Genomic DNA, 22,605 nt, shown 5'->3' with positions numbered 1-22,605 from the left:
ATACTGATTCAGAACCGCTATTTGTGTAAACAAGCTTTTCACAAGGGTACAATATACTGATTCAGAACCGCTATTTGTGTAAACAAGCTTTTCACAAGGGTACAACATATTCATTCAGAACCGCTATTTGTGTAAACAAGCTTTTCACATATTGATTCAGAACCGCTATTTCTGTAAACAAACTTTTCACAAGGGTATAATATACTGATTCAGAACCGCTATTTGTGTAAACAAGCTTTTCACAAGGGTACAACATATTCATTCAGAACCGCTACTTGTGTAAACAAGCTTTTCACAAGGGTACAGTATACTGATTCAGAACCGCTACTTCTGTAAACAAACTTTTCACAAGGGTACAATATACTGATTCAGAACCGCTACTTCTGTAAACAAACTTTTCACAAGGGTACAATATACTGATTCAGAACCGCTATTTGTGTAAACAAGCTTTTCACAAGGGTACAACATATTCATTCAGAACCGCTATTTGTGTAAACAAGCTTTTCACAAGGGTACAACATATTGATTCAGAACCGCTACTTCTGTAAACAAACTTTTCACAAGAGTACAATATATTGATTCATAAATGCTACTTGTGTAAACAAGCTTTTCACAAGGGTACAATATACTGATTCAGATCCGCTATTTGTGTAAACAAGCTTTTCACAAGGGTACAACATATTCATTCAGAACCGCTATTTGTGTAAACAAGCTTTTCACATATTGATTCAGAACCGCTACTTCTGTAAACAAACTTTTCACTCCGAAACTGACGATGATAGCGAGGGAGTCGAAATGTTTTAGCTTTGTGATAAATTCTTCTGATTTTTTTGACAAACGATGAGGCACGGCTGACATAAAAATAAAATAGCCAAGCAAAATAGTTGCCTAAGTTGAAATTAAAGGCTCCGTAGGCAATAACAATAAATCATAAAGGGAAATAAGATTTATGATATTTGGGAAGGCCGTAAATCCGTGGAGTTCTTGAATATTTAAATTTGAATATAATAAAAAAATACATTCATTTTTTAAATGGTCAACCAAAAACCCGATACTAATCTTATTGAAAACTTGTGGTGGCACCAGTTCGTAAATAATGTTGCAGAATGGAAAGAAATGTGTGATGCTAATCTGAATAACCTTTTAGTACCCGAACCTGAAGGGTATCGTTATATAAGTAAGCTAGGCGAGGGCATACTTAAAATTGATTATTCATGTTATTTTGAACGTAGCTTTTATACAAAACGTTTTAAAACAGGTTGTAAATATGGAATACAAAATCAAACAATATTTTTCTTTTGCAACCTTTCATGAAGACTTAAGTGTTCATACCTTGGATTCCAAATTTTTACAGTGCAGCATGTATACGTTTATGACGGCACTTAAATGGGAATTCAGAGTGTTTTCTTTTATAACAATTAACTAACATTTTAATTGCATGATTAAATATCATTTATTTTCTACAGAATGCTTTTTAATCATCCAATTAAAATGTTAGTTAATTGTTATAAAAGAAAGAAAAAACTTATAAGTCCCATTTAAGTGCCGTCATACACGTAATGGTCAAGTAATGATTTTTTTTATTTGTACTGTGCATATGTGTGAGTACAGTATTTTACATAATAAAAAGGCAATTTTGTACGTTAGAAAAATAACTTTTAATACAGTTATTATTTTTATCCTAATGACAGATTTTGTGAATAAAAAACATCATAAATAAAATAGGATATAAGATTGCTCAAAATATTTTTCTTGAGTTTCAAGAATAAAACATTTCTTAGAGTCACTGCTAAGATGATTTTATATAAACTAAAACAATAATTTTTAATAAGTTAAACTAAAAGTCTTATCATACAGACGTGTTATCACCTCTAACTGAAAATATGATCATGTTTTTATTTTTATTTTTAAATTTTTAAACGTGCAGTAGTATACAATAACGTTTAAAATCCACGTTATCGGAACATTACCAAATGTTTATGAATACTAGTTTCAACATTTCACTTGTCCTCTTCAGTCCATCGTTTATTTATGTGTTTCTCCAACAAACAAACGGTGGACTGAAGAGAGCATGTGAAATATCGAAACTAGTATCCATAAAGATTTGGTAATGTTCCGATAACGTGGATTTAAACTTTGTTGTAAATTAATTTACTCGGATTGCTTTTGTTCCGTTTATTTTTGAATTTCGCGCAAAGCTACACTAGGGCTATCTGCGCTAGACGTCCCTAATTTATCAGTGTAAGACCAGAGGGAAGGCAGATAGTCATCACCACCCACCGTCAACTCCTGGGCTACTCTTTTACCAACGAATAGTGGGATTAACCGTCACATTATAACACCCCCACGGCTGAAAGAGCGAGCATGTTTGGTGGGCGGGGATTCGAACTCGCGACCCTTAGATTGCGAGTCGAGCGCCCTAATCACCTGGCCATGCTGGGCCAATTTACTCGGTATTGTGTATGTATTTATTATTATGTATCTTTGTAGCACTCTGAAGATCCTTTTAATCCTGATATTCACAATAAAATGTACATCTAAGAACTTTTCATCTTTATTTTCTATCTAAAAACATCTTCTATTTTAAGACAGTTTAACCTCCAGCCTTTCTATCAGACGAGATAGAAACTGTCAATAAGAAGAATAGATGCAAAACACTTAAGTTAATAGAAATATTCTAGATATCGAACAGTTATTTATGAAACACTCTTGTTTACAAAAAAAAATAGAAATTGAATTAAATTTTAAACCAAATTCGATCCGTTATTTATTATATTTATGTGTTTCAAAATCGAATTTCAAATGTTATTCTTCTTGTTTCTGATACTAGTTTTTGGTAGCGAAGGTTTTGTTTTTTAACTGATCAAGGATATTAAGACGCCACAGGAGATAGTTGTGGTTTTTGGAAACTCGTCTGAAAATAAGGGGAGAGTAGTTTTTATCAATCTCAAGATTTCCTACGTTGTACTATGTGAGTCATTAACTGTCCATTTGCCCCCTCTAACCACAGTGGTTCAACGGAAAGGCTGAAGGCTTATAACGCTAAAAACAGGTTTTTAATTTCTTTGGTGGGCATGTCACAAATAGTCCATTGCGTAGCTTTGGGCTTCATAACAAAAAGAAAAAAAAACTGGCTATTTTATTATTACTTGACTAAATGTACGTTTTTTTTTCTTTTGAAATATCATTAATTAGGCTATAAATTTGGAAATAATAACATATTCAGTTATTTATACAAGCTTATATTTATCCGTTATTACAATCATGTTACTTTTAAAAGCCGTAATAAAACTTCTATGCTTACCAAGGTAACACCAGGAAGTTCAAATTTAGTCAATATGACATGGTATTTATTAGAATTATCTAGCTCAACATCGAGTAACGAAACAGTAAATATTTCAGGGTTAAACTTTTATGTTTGTATACAAACTGCTTGTGAAACAAATGTCTTTTTCCTGAAGGCTACGTGATTTAAGTTTCCTGTGAAAATTGCATCAATGAAATGGCTTTACTCCACACTTAGTAATGAAAATGTCAGTGCGCATGACACTTGTAATGGCTTTCGCAAAATATTACAAAGTTGTCGCCTGAAGGAATGCATTTTTCGGAAGACAGGCAATAGAGCTACCAATATAAAAGACATATAACTAGATAAACTCTATTATGAGTAATAGTAATGAGGCACCCGAAAGCGCACTATTACCCAAAGTGACCAATACAAAAAAAAACAAAAATATAAACTTTTTGCAGACAGTAAAATGGAAAACAAATCATCTAATCAAGTTCACGTGGACAATAAAAAAGTTTCTCAAGGTTTATGCTGGAATATTATATTTTATTCCTATTGTTTATTGTTCGGACATAACGTTAAGCGACAGACTAGGAAGTTACTTGCTTTACCACATTTGGGACTAGCTAATATTTTATTTGTATAACGTTTATTCAATGATGTTTTATATAGATATGAAATCGAATCAAAACCTTGGTTCTATCTGTTTATCACTCTCAGCTAAATGAACACATGGATAGAAAAACAGTTCATTTAAATAATGGCGATATATTGTGAACAGGAGATTCTAAATTGAAAAAACCTGGTAACTATGGGGTCTGGGAGAGGATTGTTTGTTTGTTTCTAATTAAGCACAAAGCTAATCAATGGGCTGTATGTGCTCTTCCCACCACGGGTATCGAAACCCGGTTTCTAGCTTTGTAAGTTCGCAGACATACCGCTGTGGCACTGGGGGCGCCCGGAAGAGGAGATGGAGGGAAAAACATATCGTGTCCACGACTTTTTATCTCGTGCGCACGAGATATTATTATCTATAAAAATATTCATCTCGTGTTCTCGTGCGCTCGGTAAAATATCTCGTGAGCATGAGATAACAAGTCGTGAGTACGAGAAAATAGATCGTGCGCTCGATATAATAAGTCGTGCGCACAAGATAATAAGTATGTCTCTGGCCCGGCATAGCTAGGTGGTTAGGGCGCTCGACTCGCAATCTGAGGGTCGCGGGTTCGAATCCCCGTCACACCAAACATGCTCACCCTTTCAGCCGTGAGGCGTTAAAATGTGACGGTCAATTCCACTATTCGTTGGTAAAAGAGTAGTCCAAGAGTTGGCGGTGGGTGGTGATGACTAGTTACCTTCCTCTAGTCTTTCACTGCTAAATTAGGGACGGCTAACGCAGATAGCCCTCGTGTAGCTTTGCGCCAAATTCAAAACAAACCAAACCATCTATGTCTCTTCCCGGAAAATAGATAAGCACTTGTCAGTACTAACACACGAAAAAATAGCTCAGAACCAGTTGATACAACTGAAGAAGAAAGTGTCATAAAAGAAACGAAGACATTTTAATCATAAAGTTATTATTCAGAATAAGACAATCGAATAGATTTAATTAACATTATTGAACAAGAAACTTTTATAAAAACAGTGAATAATAAGTTAGACCAAGATAATAGTGAACTCTTAATTGATATGAACAATTCTGAGAAAATAAAAAGAGGAACTGATGAAGTAAATGTAATTAAACCGGAAGGGATAATATCAACCAAGAGCTTAAGTTAGTATAAAATTGAAGAATCTGCTAGCTAATTAACTGAATCTATTTCACAAATTAATCTAGAACATAATGATGACATTCAAACAAGTCTGTGTAGTGAATATGGAAATAATGACTTAAAATCTCTCGAGATAGAGAAGATGATGAAATCTTTCGAGTTCTAATATGAAAATCAAGATTTGTAAATTATAAAAGAAAGCTAGATGATCGTCTGAAAAGTTAGAAACACAAGGAAAATATTTCAATACAGCAATTAGAGAAATCGAGAGAATAAAAAAAAGTGTAAACAGAAGGAAAATATTATAATTGTAACTAAAAGTTTAAGTGAAAAATTTACAAATTGTTTATATTAATAGTTTCAAAAGTATATTTTCCTATATTACTGTATGACAAGAAACTAATTTTCGTGTAGAAATTTCATTCTTATAGATCATGGTAGTACGGATTCGGTGTATTGATAGGTTTACTTGGGAATGAAATGATATTCATCACTGAACACATTGGTGATAGTTTATATATATATTGGTAAAAATCAAAAGAGGTAGATTTATATTTATTCAGCATGTACTTACCGCAGTGTAACATACGAATATCTATTGATAGATTGTATCGAAAAGGAATGTAAGTGAAATACTAAATAATGAGTTGGTGTACTTAAGTGGAGATTCTAATGGAACATTGTACAGATAATTAGATTGTATATCTTAACTGGAGATTCTAATGGAACATTGTACAGATAATTAGATTGTATATCTTAACTGGAGATTCTAATGGAACATTGTACAGAGAATTAGATTGTATATCTTCGAGAGAACATATATCTTATATAGGTGATAAACTGAATGTTTTGTGAAATCAGTTTATTTTACTTGATGTCCTTATAAGAAAAAGAAGGAATATATATGGACTGGCCAAAGAAGAGATGTTGTATTAAAGACAAGACTGGATAAGTTATTAATTTTATCACGTTGATGAAAGTTTTCGGATTCTTTCGTGTAAATGCATTCATTTCTAACCATGCAGCAGTAGCTGCACGCTGTGAGGAAGTTTAAGTCGTAATTAATAAAATGCCAGATATGTAAATGAAATTCACCATATTATAACATGTTTTCAAACACAACATACAATCATGGTGGGATCGTTTTAAAAGAGTGATTAAAGCCCATACTTAACATTTTAAAGGAAAATGAATTAAGAAAGAAATGGAAAACTAAGTAATTATAAATAAAGTTATCCCAGTTCTATCTTACTGATAACACGTATCTAATCTATGAAGAAGTTCTGAAATCCCAGTTCTATCTTACCGATAACACGTATCTAATCGTCGGAATCGAGCTAAACACTAGGGAATTCAGCAACGGGTTAAAAGAATTAGAGAAATTGACATTTTATGTTTTCAGATTAGGATACACACGACATATATGAAAATGTGTGTTTATAGTTTTGAAGAGACCACGGAAATATAACTCAGAATTCATATGATATAAATTCTATGGCTATTGATTTTGATAAAAGATTGTATTTTAAAGGAATGTTAAATCTAAACAACGGCTCTTTTTTTGAAGGCTTACTCATTTTACCAAAAAATCGTGGAATAGTCTGTAGGTGTTGCATTAACACTTACAGAAAGAACTGCTGCTTGCTAATTGAATAATTAGTAATATTGTAGCCTAAGATTAGTAATTCTGTGTTCGAGGTTTTTAATGAATCTCTGGAGACGGGTGGATGTCGTAGAATTATGAAAAAGCAGTAACAAACTTAATATATAAAAAGGAAGAGTTGACAGATTTAAGAAACTGGTGACCAGTATCACTTATTTGTACCGAAACCTATATGAGTCAATTGATTCATGAGAGCCAGACTTACTTTGTTCCACATCAATGTGTTTATGGTAACATGTTATGTGTGATATAATAATTCTCACAAACCAAGATAACGAATACTTAACTATTGTAAGTTTAAATCTCGGTAAAGTATTCGACTATTTAGGACAGGTACACATAAAATCTGGTTTGGGTGGGAAATTTATAAGAGCGGTTGACGAGAGGTATAAAAATGTCATATTTCATTGGTCGGTTTCAACTTCAGATATTCTTTTTAAGAGGAGTGTTTGACAAGGAGTGACAGTGAATACTTTTATTTACATTATCTATAGGATTTTTGATTTAACTTAAGAAATAACATAGTTTTTTAGGACTAATATCAAATTTGGGTAATCATCAAAGGGTTTTTATCTTATCTTCTTAAACTGATGGTATATGTATTTACAATAAACAGAAGACAGAATTTAATGTTATTGAATACACAATGAACAAATATGAAGGATTTTCTGAATCCAAGTTCAATGAAAACAAGTCTCTTGGTTTATGGTCTCGTGCTTGAAAATCACGCATAGGAAATAATTTGGACTATACACAGTCGAATCTCGGAATAACAATATTTGTAGTTAAAATAATTCTCTGATATGGATTCAAAGAAAGTGGAATGTGAGGAAAGAGAAATGATGTAAACGGCTCGAAAACGTTTTCAATCTTTTTTATTATTAAAAAAAGAAAAATATATATTATTTCTTAATCAAATTAGCGATAGTAATAAGTGGCAAACATTAAAGATATCAGAAACTTGTCAAACTCTGATAGATATTTTTATACAGTTTGTTAGGAGAAAGGTTTATTGAATAAATAGCAACACCTGATATTTACTTTTTGAAGTAAGTGTATTGAATCCTATACATCTGAATGATAAATTAGCTATTTTTAGGATCCGGTATTTCACGCGTGTATTACACGAACCAACCAGACCGCCCACTCGAGTTACAATTGAAGCTATATTTAAACGAGCATTTTGATTTCCTTACAGTTATTTTAATGGATCATATGAAAGTACGAGAAAAGTTAGGAATGTTTTATAGTTTGTGATAAATAGGTGATATAGTGCCAGTATATGAAGAAAGATTGAAAATTGATTCATCAGGCAGAAATCTCAAGTTGATTATAAAAAGAACCACCACGCCAATGGACGTTTCAGAATATACGAAACCCATCATTAGCATACAGTAAAATAAAATAAGTAACTGAGAACTGGTAATGGTATTATAAAGAAAAGTTAAAAAATAGAATATACAATGATGCAATAATAAAACAGGATAAAATAACAGTTAGAACAGATTTAACGGGAAAGACCTTTTGTACTATTTAACTGAGTGTGTTGTCAAATAAAATAATTTTCTTGGTTAATAGTTCCAGTTTAGAGCGACCAGTTGTCAGAATATTCTGAAAAATGGTGATTAGTTTCATTACAATGTGTGTGAATAGCAGAGAAACAGGGATTTGAGATATTATTTCAGGATTTAACAGAAACACCTTTATGTTCATGGATTCTTACTTTTAAGTGGCCAGTTGTTTTGCCAATATAGCTAGTTTGGCAGCTATATTAAAAGGTTTGAGAAGACCAGAAATTTTTCCTTTCTTTCTTTTTTTTTTGTTGGTGGAAGACTGGGTTTGAGAAATGGTTAGAATAATGTGTTAAAAGGACGTCTAATAAAATATATAGTCTGTTTTTGTCCCAATTCACAGACAAATTTAATGGTAAGGTGGCAAAAGGTAATATAAAGAACTTGACGTATGGTCTTTAAAATGAAAAAGTACAAAGGTATCATCTACATATCGCTTATAGAAGACAGGTCTGAACTATGCGGGACAGTTGTTCAGCTATATTTACGTAAATCTGGTCAAACAGCTTTATGTTAAAGAGGAAGTACGTTGGTGTGACGGAGACTTCGGGGGAACGTTTAAAGTCTTCACGATTTAAACCACTGACGTGCGAAGTAAAAGTTATAGTGACGAAAGAGAGCCCTTCGATCCCTCACAAGTCAATACTATGAAGTTATGAATATCTACTGGTACCATCAACAGGATCATAAATAAAGATATTTAGTTGATATAGGCTCATAAGCCAAAACTTTAAAGCCTTTCAGACACAACTCGAAATTAATAGCTGTTTTCATGAGAAAGATAACCAAAGAAACTAAAGTTACAGCAATCCCATTCTACCAGATGCCTATAATCTTTGCTCCTTGATTTGCTAAATATGTGAATTAGAAACTGACATCGACACACAGCGGAGGGATCGTGGAAAGTTTGTAAAATGTCTGAACTAAGAGTTACATCGTCATCCTTTACATAATATTATTGCAATGAAAATTGTGGTTAGAGTCAGAAGTGAATAATCATTGCCATCTGAGTGAGTAGTATCGAAGATGGAGGAAGCTGTTCCATGGGAACATTACTCTTATAAATTGATATTAATCTTCAGGATATGCAATTTGTGATTGCATGAACATTTTTATAATTCTGAGGTAAATTATGATTTCTTCCTCGAAAAAATCCATTTCTTGTATTTTCTGAATATGCATTCGACTGAACTAGAGATATGTTAACTGAAACATTTCAAACCAATTTTTTTCTACAATTAATTTCTCTTTAGTTTATTTACTTTCTTTAGGTTAAGCTGAAAAATTCAAATAGTTCAAGTTGAATAATTTGATACGGATTGTTATTAAATAATATTGTTTGTATACAAATTGTTCTATACATTTCTTACTCCTGAAGAAAAAGCCAAAGGTATCTAAGTATGCCCAAAACTTGTGTTATTGTTCATAAACATGGCTTGTAAAATTAAAGCCAAATCATTCATTTGTTTTCAATTGATAATAAATTGTGAAAAAAGACACAAATATAATATTCCTGAAAAGGACTGGTATTGAAATACTAATAAATAACTTGACAAAGTGAAGAGACCATTTTTTCGAAGACCTTGTTTGGTGATATCATTATTGGTCTCTTTCTGTTAATAACTTTAAGGTTTTGAAAGGTTCAATCGTATTCATTTCCTTATCGAATATTATCTTCAGTATTTGTACAATTAACTAAGCGTAATATATAGGACTTCAATTATATGGAATAACTGTGTGAAATGCCTCCAATATCAACATTTTTATGTTTTTTAAACGTCTCAGTGTTTCGGTATTCTATAAACAGCAAAACATAAAATATTTCAGTTATAGATTTATAACATGTTCATTTTACACTCACCCTTCTGTCAGACTTCCGAATAGCATCACATATCTTCCAGACAAGCTCCGGTCCAGCGCTTCCTACATGCTTCCCTATGTCATAGTACTGGGTAATTGGATTCATTTCCACTGGTGATGTTCCTGTGGGCTTCAACTTGGAAAACATTGGTGACTCGCGAGGCATATTTTTTTTTGATTTACAATTGAAGCAAATCACGAACTGGAACCTCTAATTGGTCTGGTAGACGATGAAGAGCTATGTCGTAATCAGACAGAAACAGATGGCTTTCTATTCCCTTGTGAGGTAGCACTGACAACGGGTCCTCTCTGTGATCGATGAAGACATACCCGATTTATACCTCATTCATGTGCCCCTTGGGCTACCTCCTATTCTACCAGGACTAGTCTTATTGAGGAAGCTTCAATCATCTGAGATGTACTGTAATATATAAAGAAAACTAAATAACTTGTAAAGACAAAACGTAAAAGAAAGTAAATACTTTAGACAACTTACTTTTTTCTTCTAAATGACTGTTTTGTAAATTATTATGTTTCTGAAAACTGCAGTAGGGAAAATATTAGGTCCACAAAGATATAAACTCAATGGCTCAATGAAAATATTTTCCTCAATGAAAGACCTTACGTTAAAATGTATGCAAATTCGAAAATATATGTTTATGCCGTACAAAAATGTTTTACACTTATATTTACGCAATTCATTTCCAAATAGATTTTGTTCTAAAGAAAGTCTTACTGTCAAAACTCAACTTAGAATGGTGATTATTCGTTTGTTGTTAAGCGCAATGGGCTATCGGTGCTGTGTTCGCCACGAGTATCGAAACCCGGATTTTCGCGTTATAAGCAGTCAGACTTACCGCTGAGCCACTGGGGAGAAAGGTGGCTCAGAAGGAATAATAATGCAGGTTGATTCACATTCAAACTTAGTCTTAGATGTTTTATGCACAGAAGAGTTCCTTGACTCTTTAGAAATTGTTTGTAATGTTATTTTTAGTCTGAAGGTATCTTATATGGTACATAAGAATCAGAAAAAAACAGCAACCAGCCAGAAGCTCACTCTGCCTCGTTTAACAATTACTTTAGAATGAATTTCAACACACAAATTTATAAAATACAAAGTTATTTTCGCTTTTGTGATTCCATGCTGAAATATAAAGAGTTAAATGGTATTTTTAAACAATCTATATCATTTGCATTGATAATGGGTGTTTTTCTTAATACTCCTACCACTCTTATTTTGCCATATTTAGTTAAAGCGAAAGTTGAAAAGGATTACAAACCGAATGAAAGTACTGTTTGAAAATAAATATTTTTATCGACAGTTAAATTTTAAACATATTTATAATGTGAGCGAGAAACTTTCATTATTTGTTTTTGTGTTAGTTATAATGATATTCAGTATTTGTCTGTCCTGAAAATGTGCGCGCACCTTACTGTCTAAATGCGCATGCGCGCACAATTAATTTCAACTGGCGTAAACAAAATGTGGATGTAAATATACATAAGTAGACATTTTGTACAACAATATATTAAAAGCTTATCAAAGTCTATAAAAAGGTTTAACATTAGGTCGTAGAATAACATTATAAGTTTATTTATTGATGGTATTAAGTACAGTAAAGTTTATCCCTAGCTAAACTAAAGCCATAAAACGTACACAACTTACAATGTTAATTTATTTTTTTATCTAATACAGGCCCTACTTAATAAAGGTTTAATTAATGTTAGGCTTAAGACAAGTGGACTGATAGATTTAGGTGTATGCTATTAGTACGCTTTGTATTATTCTAGAAATCCTGTATTTAAAGATGTATTATTGCAATAAAGATACTAATTTGACAGCATATTTTTTGCGGATCTCTGCTAGTTATCTACTAACACACTTAACCTCGCAGAACCTGTGACCTAGGTTATAATGACTCAATTATAAGAAAGTTGGGAACTTGTATTTATAGACTACAATAAGAAAACCATTTATTGAATTAAGATAACTAGGTAAGAGTTCTTGTGTATGACTTAGTCCTAGATATACCGGTATTATATTACTTGAGAAACATTCGATAAGAGTAAATGAAACCCCTGTATATACAATCTAAAATTTAGAACAGTTCAAATGTAAGTTAATTGTTATTGCCATTATTTCTTGACGTGTTGGAACACTTAGACTTGTTATAAAAAACCTACTGCATAACTCGTTATTTTAGAGTAAAATCACACTACATGATGGATCTCCAGAAAATTTATGTCAAACACCAATGATATAATGCATTGGAATTTTACATTAAACATCGAGGATACTAAGCACTTTATATATAATATTTATGTTTTCTTTGCCTCAGCATTCTAAATAGCATTTTGATATGCAGAGCTGGCATGAAATAAGATTGGATATACACGTATAGGTAGTGGAAGAATAATGAAGTCTACATCTTCATTAGCTGGTGTAGTAGTATACAAGCATATGCTGAGCACGTTTGCGATGATAAAAAGATCATAAGTTATGCTGTTAGATGATCTTGAAATTATAATGGCTCATGACATGTCATCTTTAGGAATTGTAAGCCTAAACGCTTAGATTAGAGCCCACTTATTCGCCTACTGATTAGTAAGATTGTTACAACTGTTCAAATTAAATACTCGAGTAGAAAATTAGATTCAATATTACGTGTTACACGTCACTAAAAATACACTTTCTCTATCAGGTTATACCTCACCTGTTATGTTCTTAAAAACGATAGCGGGCACATTAAACATTTCATGTGACACACATTGAAATACAACTTATTATTTTTGCAGCGTCAGGACCTTGATTTTTTCATAAATTTGTTTTTCATATGTTTTTATACACGTGTGTCAATTGGCAAAGCTGAAAGTTGTTTTTGTATGTTTTTATACACGTGTGTCAACTGGCAAAGCTGAAAGTTGTTTTTGTATGTTTTTATACACGTGTGTCAACTGGCAAAGCTGAAAGTTGTTTCGTATGTTTTTATACACGTCTGTCAATTGGCATAGCTTAAAGTTGTTTTTCGTATGTTTTTATACACGTGTGTCAATTGGCATAGCTTAAAGTTGGTTTTCGTATGTTTTATACACGTCTGTCAACTGGCAAAGCTGAAAGTGAATACCCAAGATAACTTGTTGCTAGCACTATATATTGTGTTACTTATCGTTTTCAGTCGAATCTTTACTTATTAAAAATCTTAAATATTTGTAATTTGTCCATTGTAGCTCTATGTGTTGCGTCACTGAACCATGTAAGTAAAAATCAAAAGTGTTAAAATAGTGTTTCAGGTCTACTGTTTGTCTACAACATACCACTGTCCGTAAAAAAAAGAAACCTGATCTTTTTGTAAAGTAGACTATCCTCAGCAGGAGTAAATGGACACTTTACGAAAGCGCTTGGGTTATCAGGATTCTCTTTTCATTCTAACTTTTCCTGTCGATCTTGCATGCTTTTCAATATCACAACTAAATCACTGCTCATAAGGCCTTTACATCAGAATACACCACATACCCAGATCGATGATTATGTGAAATGATACTCATATACAACGCGACGTAAATCTTTGGAGCTAAGAAAGCGTTGATACGTTTAAACTTAACAAAAATGATTAAAATCAACTTTGACTGCAGATGTCTTATCTTCGCATTAGTTGTTAGTTTGTTTCAGGTGTGTGTGAAAATAATGTTGTGATTTGTGTCAGACATAAGATAACTCTTCACACATACACGTCTTATTCTTTTCATATCATCCGGTTTACTCAGCGTCTTAAATATAACCTTTATGTGTTGATTTATTAGCGCCTAAATAAAATGTTTAAGTCCTGTGTTATTTAACTATATGAATAGAATACCCATGTATTGCTCTGATTGATTCTTTTAATATAACTTTCATAAACTGCGACACCCAGGGACCTAAATGAAACTAACAGTTAAGATATTTATGAACTGTGTCACTTAGTTCTATAAATAGGACATTTTTACATCACGTTACTTAGTTCATTAAATAAAATCTTTATGAACTGTGTCACTTAGTTCTATAAATAGGACATTTTTACATCACGTTACATAGTTCATTAAATAAAATATTTATGAATTGTGTCACTTAATTCTATAAATAGGACATTTTTACATCACGTTACTTAGTTCATTAAATAAAATCTTTATGAATTGTGTCACTTAATTCTATAAATAGGACATTTTTACATCACGTTACTTAGTTCATTAAATAAAATATTTATGAATTGTGTCACTTAATTCTATAAATAGGACATTTTTACATCACGTTACTTAGTTCAATAAATAAAATCCTTATGAATTGTGTCACTTAATTCTATAAATAGGACATTTTTACATCACGTTACTTAGTTCATTAAATAAAATCTTTATGAATTGTGTCACTTAATTCTATAAATAGGACATTTTTACATCAAGCTACTTATGAACTGTGACACTCAGTTCTTTAAGTAGAATGTTAACGTATTGCTTCACTTGTCGAACTACTTAAACTACTTTTATACTGGATCAAATAAAACATTGTGCCACTTACGGTCAGAATAAAATTCATTTCTCAGTATTACTAAATTCTTTAACATTTCTATCTGTCAGTCGAATATATTTGGTTCGGTGGAATTGAACTATAACAATATTATATATATATATATTAATTTAGGAACATGTCTACAAGATAGATTGAAATATCCTATAAAAAATGGTGACTTTTATCATAGATTTCCTTACGTTTCTATCATGAAATGCTCTAATAATAATATCGAGCGTATGTAAACTCTACATGTACTAAGGTAATCTAATTATAAAGCTAAGTCATAAATCGAGTTTCATGATTTACTACACCTAAGCATTGCGAGTAAGCGTAAGCACAAAGTTATTCACATAAGAAAATAATGACTATATATCTGTGTGAATGTATGCTATCTCAAGGTGCTGACGATGTGACGTTACCCATGATAAATATATAGTATTACCATTACCGCTAAGGTTCTGTATGCTATTTTTTGCATCATCTAGTTACAGAATATATATGATGATGCAAACAATAAACAGCGCTGTATCGACAAAGGAAAAAAAAAGGAATGATATTAAACCCCTATTAAGCCATTATTTGCCAAAAAATAGCATCGTATCTTTCAACATGAATCTTTAAAGGAAATATCGATTTGACCATTAAACGAAACAGCATTGTTTGAACGAAATTAAAGCAGATGATAATCACAGCAGTCTGTTCAGTGCATATAATAAGTTGTTTTTGTTTGTGTGTCCACCGGGGGTCATTGAATCCTGAATGATAAGCACAGCTGCCTGTTTGTTGCTTGTAATAAGTTGTTGTTTTTGTTAAGCAAAGCCACATTAAGCTATCTACTGTGTCCACCGTTGGGAATCGAACTTCGTATGATAATCACAGCTGTGTGCTTATTGCTTATAATAAGTTGTTGTTGTTTTTTGTTAAGCAAAGCCACATTGGGTTACCTGCTTTGTCCACTGCGGAGAATCGAACCCCCGCATGATAATCCCAGCTGACTGTCTGTTACTTATAATAATGAGTAAGTGTATTAATATATTGACAAAGAAAAACTAATTTATACTTACACGACTGAATCTCATGTAGTTTCGGGAAACTATGAAGATTACACATAACCGCAATTAACTGAGGAGATGGAGTAATGAAGGTGATGCCATGGAGCCTAAACATTTATATACCGCCATTATAACTGGGCCAAAGATTTTACTTGTCTGAGATCACGTGATTGTGATACATCTCATTTATAAACTTGACTTCAGTCTAATGGAGTAAATAGTTTAGATAACAAACTCTGCAGCTCTATGATTTCTTGCTCAATCTCAGTCGTATTTGATGAACTTAAATCAAACAACAAAAGAGAGCAACTAGCTTAAATTTACGTTCGAGTTCAGAAGCAAGATATCATTGGACGTTTTTAAGTGAAATAAGCAAGTAACTCTACGTTCGATTTCAGAAGCTAGATACTATGGGACGTTTTTAAGCGAATCGGACAAGTAACTCTACGTTCGATTTCAGAAACTAGATATTATTGGACGTTTTTAAGCGAATCGGACAAGTAACTCTGCAAATGCTAATACGTCGAATAGTGATCTCTTCAAAGAGATAGCAAGTTAAGGGTTCTCAAAGATAGTTAAAGATGTAAAAATAAATTGATAATGAATAGCTGATTACGGCCGGCCTGATTACGTTTGGAATTACTAATCACAATGATGACCAAAAGTCATAAAACTCCTTTAATTAGTTTACTTTTGAGCAAGAATGTAATTACTTGTTATCGGTTTTTAGACATTCTGGTTAAATGTTTACCAAATAGCACTCTGATCTCAATTGTTGAACGCTAAAAATGCGTACTAACAAACACAAAATAACTGATAAAAAGGGAAAAATTGGACTCGGCAATTACTGAGTGCGTCACCCTGACTGATTACTGTGGTAAAAGTAAATTATAATCTAAAACACTTTAGTTGAGAAAAAAGTGCGTCCAGAAAAGGATTGAGTGTGAGACATAATGGAATCAAATCAAAATTATTCAACTTGGGTATGATGTGGGGTGGGGGAGAAACAAAATACGCGGCCTGGCTAGCTAATAAATAAATATTTGATGTATAATTCTTATCAATGCTATTAGTATAGCTACCAGTTTGACAGCTAATTTTGATTTCATTCCTTTAAGTCGCACCTTTCTTTTACACTTAAAGTGTTTTTGATTAGCTATCGTGACTTTTTGTCAATACACACCAACAAATCACACCAAGTAACAAAGTGACATTCGATAGTAACCAACATTCGCTTTAAGATCAACCATATTATTCGAAGCAGGCCTATACTTTACAGAACCAACCAGATTCATTAAAATATATGGTGGTAGTTTTCTCTCTCTAAAACTCTCTTTATAGTAACGCCATGGAAACCAGATTAACCATTTCTTGTCATCACCTGCAGGCTTTCTGTATAGCTGTATCAAAGATCATTATTTAGGCTAATTGCTTATGCTAACATAAGGTGGCGCTAAACGCTCTTTAATAAAGATAGTTTCATAAAATTTAGCAAATTTGTGCTTAAAAGTTGGCAACGAATGATGAATAATAACCGTCTATTTGAGCTAGAAACTGCTAATCTAGTTTGCTTGGCTTAAATAATATTTATGTATTAGCACGTGCTTTCACCCTATAGCTTTGCTGATCTAAATCAGCAGTCTTTAATACGAATGACAAAAAACTGAAAAGCGTCCACCTTTATTCTTAGGTAAATCTGTAGTAAAATTTTCAGACCGATAGCTTACGTAACTCTTTGCGTAGGCGTGCGCAGATACATTGATCAAAATTGAGCGGTTTTTGTTGAATACGTTTGCGCATGTGGCGTATATTTAGGCCAAATTTGGTACTTAATTGTAATAATATATATCAGTGTACCTAATGAGAAAAAAATCCATACATCTTAAGTATGTTTTTCTATCAAATATATTATCCGTACCTTCTGTTCGAAGAAAAAAAAATAGAAAGAAATTCAATCAAAAGTTGAGACTTTATATCTCATGTATTTCTTAATGAATTGCCTTGAAATCTGGTATATGAAGTAAGAGTTTAGTATAGCATATCCACTAAAAATATATGTTATTTTGTACTACAATACTTTGAGCCACAGAAAGTAAACCCTCACTCTTTTTAATGACACACAGTGTGTTTTGCAGGTTGATTTGGCCGCACGACACACTACCGTGTGTCTTGATTCTCAACATCACTTCCACCTTTTATGGAAGTTCACTTACTGTTCGACATCACTATCAACATTATCAGACATATATTCTATGGAGGTTCACTTACTGTTCGACATCACTATCAACATTATCATACATATATTCTATGGAGGTTCACATACTGATCATTAATACTGTCAACTTCACTAGATGGAGCTTTTATGGGAGTTTATACACTGTTTGAAATCACTGTTACTTTACCAGAGAGATATTTTAATAGGGTTCACATGCTGATCGTTAATACTTCCAACTTCACTAGACTGTAACTTTTATTGGAGTTGACATATTGCTCGACATCAATAATAACTTAAACAGACAGAGATTTTATGGGGGTTTGATATACTGCTGAAAAATATGAACATCTATTGAATGGTTATGTATGGTAAGATGACACTCCCTCTTCCACGTGTATGAATTTTGTTACCATCTTCTGTTGTGAAGAAGGTAATACATTATTCGACTTGGTATATACACACACACACAAACACACATATATATATATGTATATAATTTGATTTAATTTTAAAAAGAAGGGAAAGAAAAATAAATAAACGAAAAATATAGTTGGAAAAAAATTCAGACATAAAGCAAAATGTCCAAAATTAGGTCACATAAATACCAAGATGTTAAGGACTTACAACATTATGACCAATCTTATATTATTAGTACAGCTCCCATCCTCCACCCTGGTGGACTAATTAAACTCTGGCACAGAATTATTGATTGCTTTTAGTATTCCTAATAACAATGGTGATGATAGTCTGTGTTCTCACCAAAAGTCACAAATTCATTTACTCAGTTTAGTTTTGAACAAGAATGCGATAGCTTGTTACTATTTTTCTGAGGGGTGGAGGATGGGAGCTATTCTAAAAATAAAAATTTGGGCTTAGTATATAGTAGTACCTTAAAATCTTGGTATTTATGTACAAATGTCAGATTTGGAGCTGAAATGGTAACTATAAGGACAGTTTTGCTGTCTTATCCATTAATGTATAGCATTATAATTATCATCTTTCGTATTTTTCTAATATTTTTATTTAGCAACCACCTTTCAACTTCTGGTTGCATACAGCGAAAGGTGGTAGAGATGTGGAACATTATGGACTTCAGCACCCATATCTATTCTTCTAAACATGTAAGACCAGCAAAGTTGGGCTTATACTGGATATACCCCCAACGCAATTTGGGTCTCACTTCTGCTGGTACCTCAAATTAACCAGGGCGCATTACATAATGGCCCCTACTATGATTTGTACCCTGGCGTTGGTATTTACATTGTGGCTGTATTTCAATTTTTTCAAGTATATTTTTCGTTTATTTATTTACGAATATTTCTTTTCCTGTTCTTTAAAATTAAATTATATTCCGTATAAGGTTTAGATATATATATGTATTTATATTTGTGATATACTCCATCATACCTCAGCCTCCTCTATAACATGGATCACGTATACATTGTGTAGGTATCGTAATATTTTTAAATTCAATATAATGTAATTTCCGGATAGTGTGGGAACATTAAATGTTATAATGTCAACATCTGGTATTCATTAGCAAGAGAGTTTTTGGTGTATTATCTCGTTTCTTTTGCATGAACTGATTGTTTTCTTAGAATCAGTCCGCACTTAACTATAGCAAGCCAATATATAAGACGTTAAGTGCCAAAATATTTTCAGCACAGCTGGTTTATGCTTTTCGTTCCAGCTCTGCTCTGTCGTGAGATAGGCTGTTTAAGGGAAGATTGAGAGATGCAACAGATAAGTAAACTCTTTCCAGCACGTGCACTAAGTGCTGTTTCTTACAGTTTTAACAAACAAGCTACATACTTGTTCACTTTCATCTAAAACTTTATTTATCTATTCCAATAAATTTGCTTCTCGCAACAACGATTTCCACTTGATTAGTGTTAGTAAAATTGTGTTTGTTCAACATTCACAGAGCGTAGCTTCGAAAAGTGCTCACACTAAGCCTAACGCACATACTTTCGATAGAATCTTTCGTTCATTCTAATTGAAGGCTCTTGCTTAAGCAGTGATAAGTTGATTACCAAGTATCGATACCATACGTTCAAAGTTGGCAAGTCCTTGAATATAATGACTGAAGTTTGTTAAAACGTTTGGTGGGTTTCAGTTATTTTAGGTTGCTTTATACATATGTGTGCTCATTATCTAGTATTTTTTCAAGATACCCAATTAACACCTTGGATTATATAATACTTAATATTCATTGTAAGTCGAATAAGAAGTCCAATGAGAATCTAGCTTCAATGCATGTTTATATCATCTGAAATTAAAATAAAACATATTCAGTTATATCTGAAATAACGAGAGAGTTGTATAATAGTACACTGTATTTCAAAACCCATAAACCACAAAATAATACCGAAGCTGTTAGTTCACCAGCCACGTCCTCGGTTTTGCGTTGCATAACAAACATGCTGTTCAAAGAAAACATTTTTACAGGAACTACCATCAATATCAATGAATACATCCTCTCTAGAGTAAGACGCAAGACCTACGTCTTACAAAGAAGTTTCCTTAAGTTTTCTTAAATTCTTGTTGAATGAAAATAACACTAGTTTCATGTCGAAACCAGCAAGGCATTTTTACGCTTACTCTGAAAAAAATCGCTAGTTCTTGTTAGAACGTGATTTCCCATTTTTAAGGACAATATTTTACCGCAATTTTATAACAAGCTAGAGAACGTTAGGAACATATATTTATAACAATGAAGACAATGTTAGGAACATATATTTATAACAATGAAGACAATGCTGGGAACATGTGTCTATAACAGTCTAGATAATGTTAGGAACATATATTTATAACAATGAAGACAGTGCTGGGAGCATGTATCTATAACTGTCTAGACGATGTTAGGAACATATATTTATAACAATGAAGACAATGCTGGGAACATGTATCTATAACAGTCTAGACAACGTTAGGAACATATATTTATAACAATGAAGACAATGCTGGGAACATGTATCTATAACAGTCTAGACAACGTTAGGAACATATATTTATAACAATGAAGACAATGCTGGGAACATGTATCTATAACAGTCTAGACAATGTTAGGAACAAGCTAAACAATGCTACGAACATGTATTTATAACAATCTAAACAATGCTATGAACATATAATTATAACAATCTAGATAATGGTAGGAACATATATTTATAAAATAAATACAAATGCGTTAAAATAGAAAAAAATATTGTATTAGAAAAGCTACTTAACCATTGAACTTATTTCAAATGGGAACTAAGATGAACGACAATACAAATTTTAAAGCTGCTTTCTGAATAGGAAAAAGTGCAGGCTCCGGTTTAAATATATTTAGCGTAAGCTACTGATATATTAATGTAAAAAATTGCATGTTCGATTATTCTGGAAGAACTCCGAGAAAATGAATCATTATTCTTAAATACACAAATTATCATATTGTATTTTAACTATACTAAAAGTCTAAATTGTTATAGAAGTTGCTGTATGTGATTGGGTTATAATAGAAGACAAATATATTTTAAGGATAAAAAGGAAAGCATATTTTAAGCCATAGATCATCTTTGTAACTTAAAATTTATACTTCGAATTTTTGACGTTTGCTTTACATGAGTTGTTAATATAACTATATATATCCATATATTATCTTGCGAGTCCTGAGGAAAGTTTGTTTTGTATTTCACTCCAGACAAATCACTGACACTCATATTAGAATGGATATCCTATTTTGTTTTGTTCTTTATATAAATGTATATTTAATAATGCATTCTAAGTGGAGGTATTTTCAGAATAACGAGGTCCCAACTTTTTTTAAAAAAAGTATACATTAATCGCTGTTATACAATACTTAAGTCATATATTTTCTACAGTCTTAATCTTCCAGTAATGTCTTACACTTAAAAACGAGAATACTATATATACATATTGCCGTCAGTGAATAATTGAAAACACTTTTAATAACCAGATTTATAAAGTCGTTAAATATTACAAAGAAATCTGTGTATAATAAGTGCTAAGATAAGATAAAAAAATTGAAATACTTCATAAAATGGAACGCGTTACTATCGTTATGGAGCATTGAAAAAACACGCTGTTAGTTATAATGTAAATGTTGAACAACGCCAGTTACCATAAGATAATATGAGTTAGAGAGTATTATTAGTAGTCAGGGTTTTAAATGTCTTTTGTACCATTTATTTTACTGGACTGACGATATGTACCGTATCTAAAACGGGTATAATGTTTGTTATTTTAAAGTTTTGATTTTCAAGCAACAAATTAAGAAGCCAAAGCAATCAGGGTACCTACTTAAATCAAAAATCAAAATCAATCCATTAATGAATATAGCTAAATAAGTATACTGTTCTTACGTTCTCACTTACAAAAATTAGAATGCATTGTTTGATCAGTTGGGTGCCTTCGCTATTAATGATATATCGATCTTAAAACAGACAAAAATATAATATTAATGTCATAAGTAAAATAACACCACAAAAGTTTTTAATTTTTACAGTATCTTTCAGACTTAATTACGAACACAAGTTTTATTGTTTTTTTTTCCTCCACTGCAGATTGTTATAAAGAGTGAGAAGTGTATACATTTATTATTTCCGTTCAACTTGTTAACAAAGAAACAAGCAGAA

General features: G+C 32.1%; 1 protein-coding gene across 3 annotated transcripts in view; it reads right to left on the bottom strand.

Moving 5' to 3' along the window:
* Window positions 1-22,605, bottom strand: part of LOC106473700 (SCY1-like protein 2) — a 263,864-nt gene that overhangs the window by 185,990 nt on the left and 55,269 nt on the right. For all 3 annotated transcript variants that reach the window (XM_022403165.1, XM_022403153.1, XM_022403159.1), the window contains one exon: window positions 10,157-10,576. In XM_022403165.1, coding sequence (XP_022258873.1) covers window positions 10,157-10,321 — 165 coding nt within the window. In that variant the 5' untranslated portion in view covers window positions 10,322-10,576. The remainder of the gene's footprint in view (window positions 1-10,156; window positions 10,577-22,605) is intronic.

This window comes from Limulus polyphemus, unplaced genomic scaffold (genome assembly GCF_000517525.1).
Source record: "Limulus polyphemus unplaced genomic scaffold, Limulus_polyphemus-2.1.2 Scaffold133, whole genome shotgun sequence".
Taxonomy (NCBI): Eukaryota; Metazoa; Arthropoda; class Merostomata; order Xiphosura; family Limulidae; genus Limulus; species Limulus polyphemus.
Note: the sequence above shows the minus strand (reverse complement) of the source record. Positions and strands in the feature narration are given on the sequence as shown.